Raw genomic sequence first — 12,063 nt, 5'->3', positions numbered from 1 at the left:
TCTTCCCCTGCACGCAGATTGTTACATGGGAATGAGCTGTATGCCACAGAAAAGAAAGGAAAAAAACAAAAAAAAACAAAAAACAAAAAACAAACAAACTTGCTCTGAAATCTTTCTCCAGGTGGAAAACGAGGAAAGATTTGTATATGCTCAGACTTTGTCTAGAATGAGCCCCTTTATACCCGTAAAGACTTCAGAGGTGTTCTGGTTTTTCTGCCCTTGTTTGTGCTGCAGTACTTTTCCAGCAGCAGTGTTATAAAGTATTTCATTAAAAGCTAATGTCTCTACATCAGAATAACTTAGTGGCAATAGTGGGTTTTATTTTATTTTGGTTTATTTTTTCCCCTCAAATCTTGTTGAGCTGTAAGAAAGCCGCCTCCTCTTTTCCTCCCCCTAAAAAAGGAAATGTCAAATGAAGTATGTAATATCAAATTAAACATGGCACTGAATATTCTCTGGCAAGTCATGGCAGTAAATTCAAGTTCTGAACAACAACTAGACAGAAGAGCCCATGAACAGCAATGATTCAAAAAAATCCAGTACACAGATCTAGTTTAAGTCAAGGAAACTCTGAAAATGAGGCCCTAAGGATTATCCGTCTTCTCTCCTATAATAGATGCTTCTGAATTCTGCTTATTGAAAGAAATAAATTTTAATTTGGGCATTCCAGCACTTGCAAAGTGTATGTATGATGGAGCTGAAACCAGGTGAGGAATTGTACATTGTTTGAAGGTCTCAGAGGATACTCTGAGCTGTGGAGATGAAGGTTTTTTAAAATTCCTGGCAGTGTCTGGAAAATCCACTGTAGTATTTGTAAGTTTAAATTATTTTGATGGTTAGAAACGTCTGCTTCCTTTGAACTGTTCTTTTCAGCTTAATTTAAAAATACATAGAAACCATGGGGAGGAAAATCAGCTTCTCTATGGCAAGATTAGATAAAGTGGCATTTATAACAGGCCCACGTCTGTGACCAAAGGTTCTGTGAGATTTGATTTTTAGCTTGGAGGTCTTTTCCTCCTGGTCCTCACGCCCTCAAAAGAAAAAACAGAAAGAAACAGGAAAACCACAAGTCAGTCAGTGAGAGCACAGGCGAAAAGCCATCAGTAAAACCCCAAATCTCTCTGGCAGCAGAATGCAGTTCCCGTCTGCGGCAGAGGATGGCCTCGTCGGGCAGCGCTGATGACTCTTGCTGCCCCTGCCACACTGCCAGCCTCAGTACTGTATTCATGGCACAAATGGGATGGGGCCCTGCATACCCTGGCCAGCGAGGAGTCACCTTATTTGTGACAGACACCTCTGCTCAGGCCAGCGGCTGAGTGCTGCTGAGCATCCCCACCGCTGCCCCGGGTCACCCCCCGCCTGAAATTTGTGGGAAGCAAAGCGCAGTCCATGGCCGCCTCCAACTCTGCAGATTTTCAATCAAATTGCAGCCGTCATGGTTTGCATTTGTTGTGGTGCTTTCCCTCAGATAATTTTAGCTCTAAAATAAAGCTCTAAATCCCATACCCCAAGGCGTGGACAATTTGAGCTGTTTCTCGCTCAGTGCAAATATGAAAATGGCTGAAGTATAGCTCTGCGTGTGTATGCACGCACACGGCAAACAAATATGTTCATAATAAAAAACACATACAAGTAGGCAGGGTTTAGCCGAAAAGATCTGCCAGTACTTGCAATAGCAATGTTAAATGATGCTCCCTGTTTGAATCCAGTGTTACAAGGAAAGACCAGTTTGAAATTGGATTTGATTCTGGACACAGGAGAGGAAGGTAATTTGTAATGTGCTGTGTTATTACCCCAAAGTAAACTAAGAGGCAGCAGGATGAATTCATTGGCATATACTTAAATTTTTGTTTAAAATGTATGGAGTACTGGAAAACAGCTCATTTTCTTGTGTCCTTTATGTTCTCCAAGCTTTTCTGGGACTATATGTATATATACGTGTATATGTATATATTTATGGGTTGTTTCATTCCTGGGGTTGATTGATTGTTGGTGACAAGATGTGACTTCTGTTCTCTACTTCTATTAAGCAGGAGGGCTTTTTTTATATGTAATATTTCTTACAATCAGAATCAGTTGGAAGCTAAACACAGGAAGAACTATTTGAGTAGGTACTTACCTCCCTACATTTGGGCCTGTGCATATGCATAAAAATTAAGTCTTTTCAGGACCCCATAAAAGCAGTGAGATGAGACACCGAGTTAAATACTGGGGTTCATCCTGGAAAGCCTGTGAATGCCTAGTATTTTTCTGTAACTACTGTTCTACTGACCTTCCCCTGCACCCCCTTAATAATTTTAGCATCCACCCGTTCCCTGTGTCTCTGAAGGGCGGCCTTGTGGCATGAGTGTGTCTTGCTGCTGTTTGTAAAGGCAGATGCTCTGCAATCCTAGCATCCTTTTTGGAGAGCAGGTAGTTCATCATGTCATAGCTAAGTCTCATTAATTATTTTCTGTCTATGTAAAGCACTCTCCAATTATACCACCAGGTACCTGTTGTTAAGCTACATTTATCTTTGCCTTCATTGTGCTTTTTCCGTAGCAAATTGCCTTGCATCCCTCAGAGTTGCCATTTGTTCCTTAGTGCCTGATGTTTTACAATTTCCTGTCCTGATTTTTCCCAAACATCTTTCTATCGTAAGTAATATGTACTTCTCTACTTCCCATTCTTCTCCCTCACCACGTGGCCATAGCTTCAAGAGTAAAGAAAGCCAGTGGAACATGCAGTTTAAGAAAGACTCTATTTTTTTATATTTTTTTTTTAGGGGAATCTTCATTTTCTAAAACATTAATTAGAATCCTGTCTTTATAAATCTTATTCTCTTTTCCCATAGGATTTGCAAATAGAACGAGAGAGGACCGTGTATAATATTTCTGGCGGCTGCACAGCCCTTGTGGTGGTGTATTTATTGGGGAAGCTTTATGTGGCAAACGCTGGTGACAGCAGGTGAGTAAGTGTTGTGTCTCCCCAGCTATTCCTTCATCTCAGACTCCCCAGATCTGGTGTAACCAAGTTTCCTTAGTTGCAAACAGTATCACAAGAGTGACATAGTGTTCAATATGTTCATCCACGACCTGGATGAGGGGACAAAGTGTATCTATCCTCGGCAAGCTTGCTGATACAAAACTAGGAGGAGTGGCTGACACACCGGAAGGCTGTGCTGTCATTTAGCAAGGCCTAGACAGGTTAGAAAGTTGGGCGGTGAGAAACCTAATGAAATTCAACAAGGGCAAGTGTAGGGTCCTGCACCTAGGAAGGAATAACCCCATACACTGTTACAAGTTAGAGGCTGACCTGCTTCAAAGCAGCTCTGTAGAGAGAGACCTTGGAGTCCTGGTGGACAACAAGTTGACCATGAGCCAGCAATGTGCCCTTGTGGCCAAGAAGGCCAATGGTCTCCTGTGGTGCATTAAAAAGAGCATGGCCAGCAGGTCAAGGGAGGTCATCCTCCCCCTCTACTCTGCCCTGGAGAGGCCACATCTGGAGTACTGTGTCCGGTTCTGGGTCCCCCAGTTCAAGAAGGACAGGGAACTACAGGAGAGAGTCCAGCAGAGGGCTGCAAAGACAATCAAGGGACTGGAGCATCTCTCTTACGAGGAAAGGCTGAGATACCTGGGTCTGTTTCTCCTGGAGAAGACAAGACTGAGAAGGGATCTTACCAATGCTTAGAAATATCTAAAGGGCGAGTGTCAAGAGGATGGGGTCAGGCTCTTCTCGGTGCCCAGTGACAGGACAAGGGCAACTGGCACAAGCTGGAATACATGAAATTCCATCTCAAGATGAAGAAAAACTTCTTTACTTTGAGGGTGACAGAGGCTGCCCAGAGAGGGTGTGGAGTCTCCTTCTCTGGAGATACTCAAAACCCGCCTGGATGTGTTCCTGTCCAGCGTGCTCTAGGTGAACCTGCTTTGGCAGGGAGGTTGGACTAGATGATCTCTGAAGGTCCCTTCCAAACCCCTACAATTCTGTGATTCTGTGAAGAGGATTCTGTTTCTTTAATGACCCTGTGGAAATTAAAGCAAATGGCAGTGATAGGCTTCTGGTATCTAGTCAAGTGGTGGATGCAATCACGGAGGTTGATGACACTTCTGTCCCTGTAGCAGTTTCTGAATGACTTGATGGTTGCAGAGAAGTGGAAAGGCACTAAAGAGCCATTGAAACAGAAGAGGTGTTGGGTGTGTAGTAGAATTGTGCATTGGGCACTGACAAGGTGACTGCATCTGGAACAGCTGATAGGGCTGGACTGGTTCAGGAGGAAGTCCTGCAGCTCCTGTCCTCAGCCTTAGACTTGGAAGGCCACCTGGCGCTCAGATTTTGATATAATTGAAGGTAATCATCTGTAAGCAAATAACTGCTATTCCTCCAACAGGAAGGAGGGGAGCAAGAGGGGCTGTCACAGGTTAGGATTTTTACTGTGTCCTGTTCTAGCTCATGTACTTGTCTTGCTTTGTTATATTTAGAAGTTGGATGCTTGGAGACTTGTGACGAGAAGCTTATTCTGTGTATTCTGATTTAGCTAAAGCTAGGAGTGAATTAGAAATCTCTTGCATTCGTTTTCTCTGTCTCACTCTCAGCCCATAACACCATCAGAGACAGATAATGAGGCTGGTCTTGCAAGACTTTAAACCTTCACGTCTTTCTTTTGGCAGCGCTCTGCATAAACAGGCCAGGGAGAATAGTTCCCCGCATGATACAGACTGCTGTTGTGTTCTTTTAGTTAGCGGCTGAGAAATTAAAGTCTGCAAAGGTACTGAACCACATTGTCTTTAGGTGAAGGCTGCTACCATTACGCATTTGTGTTTGAGGTTTGTGCGCACACAGTTCGTGTTTGTACTGTGTGTGTACAATGTATCTACAAAGGCAGCGGTCAACCGCAAAATGTTTTGTAGTTTAAACCTAACATTTTTATTGCCTCTTGCTGCTTTAAACTTTGTAGGAAGTCAGATAAATCCTTTGTGCATAGATTTCCTATTCTTTTCATGTTGGTGATTATTCTTAATATGCTGCATTTGCTGTTTATATTGCAAGTTGCTCACCCAGTTCCTCTTGATAAGTGACATATACAAATCTTTTTTGCATCAAAGGGGTCCTCACAGAGGATAGCTGCAAACATGTTTGAGTAAACCACCTATCTAGTCATCAGAACCACTAGCTGCACTAAATTTTAGCTCTTTTGCCATTAAATTAGAAATAATCATGTTTTCCTGTGCTATTGTACTTGAGGTACAGTTGAGTCTCTTCCATTGGACTGGCTAAATTGCTTTATTCTCTCTTAAAAGTGTGCTGTGTAAAATTGGCCATGCAGGACCTACTTTTGAGTAGTTGAGATCTTTGTTCTTAAATGACTGGCTGCTTCCAGTTCCCCCAAGATTTCTCCACTGGTTCCCAAGAGCAGCCTCAGCTCCATTGCAGCCTCTCACACCCAATGGGAAGAAACTCATTGTTGGTGACCTTGAATTAGCCCAAGTGTCCGCTGTAGTTAAAGCCACAAGGTGTTCAAGAGGCTTTGAATGTTCATCAAGCCAGTCAAAAACATCTTTTCAGAAAAACAGGAAGAGCAGGAATTAGAAGGGAAGCCATCATCAAGGCTGTGTCTTGTTTGAACCAGGAATCAAATCTTTTCTACTTATTCCTCGCATCCTGTAGATACCAAGGTCCCTCCAGATCCAAAATAGTTTGGTTTGGCACTTTACAAACTTTCCGCATGGAAACCTTTCTGATGCTGAGGAGAATTTGCTGGATTCACAAAATTTTTCACTTGCAAATAATCCCACTTCTAGATTTTCATAGCTCAAGAAAAGCTTTAAAGTGTAGAAGATCAGTTGATCTGGGCCTCTGTCCCACCAAATCCCCACTTTCCATGTTTCAGAAAGGGAGAAAAACTGCTATTGCAAAACATCTAAGTTGCTTCTCACACTTAAATGTCATTTTAGGACTAGAATAGCAGTTCTGAGGTTGTCTGCCTACTGCCAGGGTGTACAGTGTATTCCTGTATTTTTAAGAGCCCAGTCACGTAGCCAAGAAGTTTTATTTGTGTCAGTTGGAAAAATATGTTCCTTTTTGCTGTCTCATGCCTTGCATGGTCGACTTCACTGTTTATACAGATACAAATGAGTTCAGTGAGAAATAAAATAAGGAAACTACTTAAAAAAAAAAAAAGTTTGTCTGCTCTTGAGAAGAAGGGTGAGGTTTGTTTTTTCACCCAAACAGGGGACTTGTGCTTATTGCTTTTGGAACTGAATGCCGAAACCCTCAATTCTTCAGTCAAGCTTTAGTTTCTTTGAGTTCACCTACTCGTTTGTGCCTCTTCTCTGTCATCATTCTCCTTCTCCCCTCTCCGCTCCCCCACTGTAAAAAGCCTACAAATAAATCAAGCTACGTTTCCCACAGACGAGAGTCTGTGAGAAGAGGTTTCGTGCTGCAGGATTGGGAAATAAACATTTTGGGTTCACGCAAACATCATTTGTACTGCCTCTGCTCAGAAGAAAGTTAGGTCTTTTAATTCCAGGCAACTTAAAAACAGCAGAAGCTTTTAAAGGTGGGTGTTGAACAGCTTCTGCTGTCACAAGACCAAGGTACGTGCAACAAAGTGTTACTATCACAATGAGACTAAGGAAACACCAAGTGTGAGACTTGAATAATAATGTGCTGTGCAGTGCCAGCTATACCTCAGACTTATGTCTGTGGTATTCAGTTTAACCACCAAAGCCTCTCAAATCTAATCATTTCATGCCACGTACCCTGGCAGTGTTGTATAGCAGCTGTCCTTTTGTAGTTGATGTGTAATTACATCATGAAAAGACTTTAATTACCATATTACTAAATTACCAGCCAGCAATCCTTTCAGGTTCAGCCCTAGCTCACTTCTGTATGGACTATTAGGCTTCTCCAAGCTGAACACTTTTGGTTGGTGTAAAAGGGAGGAAAAATTGTGCTAATTGTAGGTTTTGTTGTGAACTATTATTGAGCTTGATGTTATGGCATCACTAATGTCAATGATATAATTAAACTTCTGCTAACGATGCAGTCACAGTTCTGTAATAATTATATGTTAACTGCACATGATACCAGAACACTGCTAAAAATGAGGTGATGTATTCAGAGCCTGATGAAAACATCTTGGAGGGAGCCGCTTTCATTCTCTAATGGCTTGTCTGATCATTCTTGGACTCTGCCATAAATATACCTACTTGTACAGTCAAAATTCATGTCTTAATATTGGCCAGAGCTTTTTTTTAATGTTCCTGGAGGTATTTAAAAGATGGGTAGACACAGCGCTTAGAGATACGGTTTAGTGATGGTTTTTGGCAGAGTTACGTTGATGGTTGGACTAGAAGATCTGAAAGGTCCCTTCCAACCTAGGCGATTCTATGATTTTCTCTCTCTCGTTCTTCCTCTCAGTGGTTGGGATTGTCCATGCAAGGTTATCTAATTAGAGACTGATAGTGCTATAGTCAGCTGTCCAATATATAGTGCTTGTCTGGTGAGCATCGAGGCACTGTGCTTTGCTTACCAGTTTGACATACACACTCTGGTAACTAGGCCAGACCCTCTGAATAGCTGTTTTTTTTAATAAGGAATAGTAAATCTTCTCTGCTCGTTCTTTTAAACAGTATTGTTCAATTTTATATTGCTAAAGTGACTTTTACTTCTAAACTGCCATAACACGCCTTGTTAATCTCAGCTCTTTTTGCATTTGTGCTCTTTATTAGGATGTTGTTTTATAGCTAGTGATGAAGCAGTAGTAAAACAGGGACTTAATGCTTTTACTGATTACTGCCCAATTATTGTATAGCCTCATGCAACATAGCATTTGCTCAGTATCACTACAGTGACTGTAATGCAATATGATCATATTAACTATCTTTGGCACAAGCATTCTTCTGGCTTTCATGTTGTCTGGCGAAGGAGCTGCTGGGAGGCTGCAGGCACTGCCATTTTGTGCTGTGCTTGGAGCCATGTAGGGAAGCTGTGCTTTTATCATTATACAAGAAGCAGAACACCACAAGTTGATTTGACTTTTCCATGGGCCCTGAAACACTCACTGAATCTGCAAATGGGTTCTTGGGCTTTTTTGATTTATTGGCAGAATATGGGATCAAAGCAAAGGGTCTGATGTTTCAGAGGCTTTGCAGACTTGCAGGGTCACTGGATTTTTTGCTTTGCTTCATCACCTTTTTTTATAATCTTTTTGCTTCCTTGCTTTTGCTCCCCTGTGCTTATGTTTTCAGGGAATATTCACCCTCTGCTTGAACATATATCTTCATGTCCAGAATAGATTTTCTCCTCCTTTTTGCAAGTGTAGAATTAACGCTAAGGCATTTGGTACTGTTAAATGATAGGAGTTCGTTCAGTGAATGTTTTTGTAGCGCTTCCATCTGACTGCAGGTTAAACAGCTTCATTGGTGCTTCAGGTGCCCACATGCGGGAAAGTGTGTTTATAACACCGACTTCTCCCAGTGTAATAAAGTAGTGAATTGAAAATTGAATTCTACTTTGTTTACTGTGTCACTTCTTTCCGGATTTGCTGCTTGTGTTGAATCTCACGACGTTTGTAGTTCCTCTTCTTCTGTGTCAGGGTGCTTGTCAGCTGCCTGTCTCATGCATAGTTCTCATTGTAGGAAGTAAAATTTGGGGGATTAATCTGCTTTTATGAAGTAAATGAGAGAGGCATGGAAACAGCCACGTATCTGCTGACTGGCAGTGTAGCTTAAATACAATTTCTGAGAAGTCAGAATTGATGATTCTGACCCACTTTTGTGGTTCCATGGTATCTGACCTCTTCCTCAAGGCAATTCAGCAGAGTGACTTTTGCCAGAAGCTCTAACACTGTGGAAGGATGGAAACCAAAAAGTGTTCTAGTATATTACTGTTGTAGAGCTAGTTTGCTTTCATCTTTGGTTTACGGTATTTTTAACAAACTTTAAATTTCTGATTTTCTTAACCACCTATCTTCAAATCTAAAGGGTATATATTTTGCCTGTTTTCCTTGAGTGGTCTGCCTAAGCCCTCTGTCTCCTTACATCTGTGTCTGCATAAACAACAATAACTGTGCATTGTACTTAGAGGTCTCTAGAGGGAAGACTAACTCAGTTACTGAGCTCTTCCAGTCTGCAGTATTTGGAAAAAGCGTTCTATTTCCTGTCTCATAAAGATGGGACAAAAAGAGCTTCAAATCTCTGAACCACATGCAGGGCCTTTTCACCCTTGGACCACACAATCTGTGGTGACTCTTGTTTGTCCTAAGTTCTAATTCCTCCAGATCCTCAGAAGATGCCTCCCAAGAGGTGAGAGCAACACTTACGGAGTGTATTTTGGGCAAGCTATGTGCACATCCCCTTTTTAGGTTATTGTTATTTATTTGACAGAATGACTTGATAATAAATGCTTAATGGTTTCAAGGCAATGGGTAACGTAAGCCTGGTCTGCTCGGGAGCCTGTGTAGTGAGGAGAGACTTGAATTCAAGACGAAGTGAGTCTCTCCCACGTGCATTCTCCTTCACTGACTGCAGTTTGGTAGGTAGAGAAGTCTGATCCTGCCTAGCCGAAAATGTTGGAAAAGAGTGTGGCATTTTAGTCACGCTCAGGAGATATGGCCAAGTCTCATCTTTCTGTTTCCCCTGTTTCCTCTTTCTTGGAAGCCTGACTTGCAGGCCTGCAGAAAGCACTCCTGCTCCCCATCTGCCTGGCCTCCTCCCAGGGAGAAGCAAGAGCACAGGATTCATAGAAGTAGCAGCAGCCTCAGATATTGCTGGATTTTTGTGCTGGGTAAAGGCTTTGAAGGCACTTTAAGAAACACTTTAACTGAGGTGTGCAGAAAAGGTGTTGGATCAGAAATAAGTCATTGCACTCAAAGTGCAGTGATAAGGGAGAGCATTTTCTAGTGATCCAGTGGATGACAGGTTCCAGGGTACTGGCACGTCATATCCAGCACTGACTTGGCAGAAATGATTTATCTGGCAGTAAATGTTCCTAGGCTTTTGAAGACAAAACAAATGTCCTGCCTCTTCTCCAAACTCTTGTTTTTCCTGGGAGACCGTATGCCTTAGCAATGTCTATGGCAGTCTAGCAGGTGTTGAAAGCATTGTAAACATTTTCGATGAGTGATAACATTCAGCCTTTCGTCCTAATCGCACAGATGTCATCTACCCATTAAGTCCTTATGTTCCAGATTATGAGGAAGGAGAGGATTTGGGGGTATTCAAGTAATATCAGTAAACTGGAAAGCCACAGTTCATTGGTATTAGTTTCCAGGAGTGATGAATTCTATTAACTTTCATTCTCGTAGGTTTTCAACCTTTACAAAAGGGGGCAGGGGTGGGCAGAGGTAAGAAAAAACCAAAACCAACAAAAATTAAACTAATCAAACCAGACAAAAAAGTTGGTTGCTGACACTGCAAGTAAGAACTCCCCTGCTGCCTATTTTTATTGGTGAATATAAGCACTGATCAAGGAAAAATTCCCACTGTAATAACATCTTTGCATGTATGTTGCATATGGAGCTTGTAGAGCTCATAGTGTCTGAGGCAAGATCAGCAAAGGGTGCTGAGATGTAATTTTAATCACCCTCTTACTAATACTTTACTGATGCATAAAGAGCTGTGACCTCTAATAGAGACAGCTCATGGTATAAGCATGTTCACCAGAGTCCAGATCTCCCTGTGCAGTGCATTAAGCTCAAAACCATCTTCTTAATCTGTGCCTTTGTAGCTGACCACAGAGAGACCCTCAGGCTCTTTGTTCTGGTGTTACAGGGCCAAGGCACGCCGAGCAGGCTGGGTGCCTTGGACCTCTAGCTCCTCTCTGTACTAAGGGAGGAGCACCCCAGGCTTGTTTGGTGAATGTTTCAAGTCTGCTGCAGTCCTTACGGTGCTGGAACACTTTTCTCATACCCTGAATTCAGCGAGCTTGCCAGGCAGCCCAGGCCGTTCAGTCTTAGCAGCAGCTAGGCAACGCAGCTTGAGCTCTGCTCCTGGGGCTTTTAGCGAGGGCTTCCCTTGTCGCTTCTGGAAGGGTAAATGAAGCAGAGCTTGGGTAAAAATTCACTGATGCAGAGTGAGCAGAGTGTGACTTTCAGTCTGCTTTTACCTCTTGGTCCAGCTTATTCCAATATCCAGCAACTGCCGCTGAATTAAGCAGAAAAGCTGAGATCAAAGTAGATGTGATGCTTTAGGTGCTAAAAGTCATTCTGACTTCCTCAGTGGTAAGTCTGTGAAGAGCGGGGGAAAAAAAATCCGTGCTTCTTCCATCTTACGTGGTCAGCCATATCCCAGCCATATTACTGGCAAAATAAACACTGACTTGCACAGCGATGCCTTCATCCACTAAGCCCAGGTTTAGTTGCCATAGTAACTCGTCCTGGAGATGAATGTGATATCCTGGACAGCAGGGAAAAAGACTTTGATTCCATAGATACCAGTCCTGAGGCTCAGAGCTGGCCACAGAGATGTGACTGCCCTTCTTTGTTCATTTCCCTGGCACGGCCTGAATAATTGTTGTTCAGCCATGATACAGAAACGTGGTGGTGTATCATCATCGCAACCCTGGACTTAGCTGTGTCCAAATCAAGAATACATTGAAAACATCATGGGCAAAATTAATCCCGTGAGGGCTGCCAGTCTCCAACCTAAGGATGCTGGAACCAATGGTGGGCAGTTTTTGTGTGCTAGCAGTGTCACTATAAACTTGCTATAAACTGGCTTCTAATAGCTTCCTAGCTGCCAGCTGACGTCCTCGCTGAAAGATCTGTGGGTTCAGATGTAAACCAACAGGGAAGTACACGCAGTTAATTACAGAGCATTTTAGTTTAGTTCATTGCCTTTTGGTTTAGTGCTACAGGAGCCAGAGTAGACAATACTAGAAGTACATAGGTAAACACATAAAGTCACCACTGGCTCAACAGCAAAAGTTACTTTCCTGATTAAACAAACAAAAAAATCACATACAGATAGCCAGTGCCGTCCCATTAGTGATGGGGTGGGAGTACAAGAAAAATGTATAATTAGCCCTAAAATGAAACAGTGCTAATAAAGCCAACTGCTAATTATAAGCCAACTGCTAATA

General features: G+C 42.4%; 1 protein-coding gene across 1 annotated transcript in view; it reads left to right on the top strand.

Annotated features, from left to right (window-relative positions):
• The window catches only part of PPM1H (protein phosphatase, Mg2+/Mn2+ dependent 1H), a 143,977-nt gene that overhangs the window by 85,531 nt on the left and 46,383 nt on the right, over positions 1-12,063 (top strand). The window contains exon 4 of the mRNA XM_074571862.1: positions 2,834-2,946. Coding sequence (XP_074427963.1) covers positions 2,834-2,946 — 113 coding nt within the window. The remainder of the gene's footprint in view (positions 1-2,833; positions 2,947-12,063) is intronic.

Source organism: Larus michahellis, chromosome 1, assembly GCF_964199755.1.
Source record: "Larus michahellis chromosome 1, bLarMic1.1, whole genome shotgun sequence".
Taxonomy (NCBI): Eukaryota; Metazoa; Chordata; class Aves; order Charadriiformes; family Laridae; genus Larus; species Larus michahellis.
Note: the sequence above shows the minus strand (reverse complement) of the source record. Positions and strands in the feature narration are given on the sequence as shown.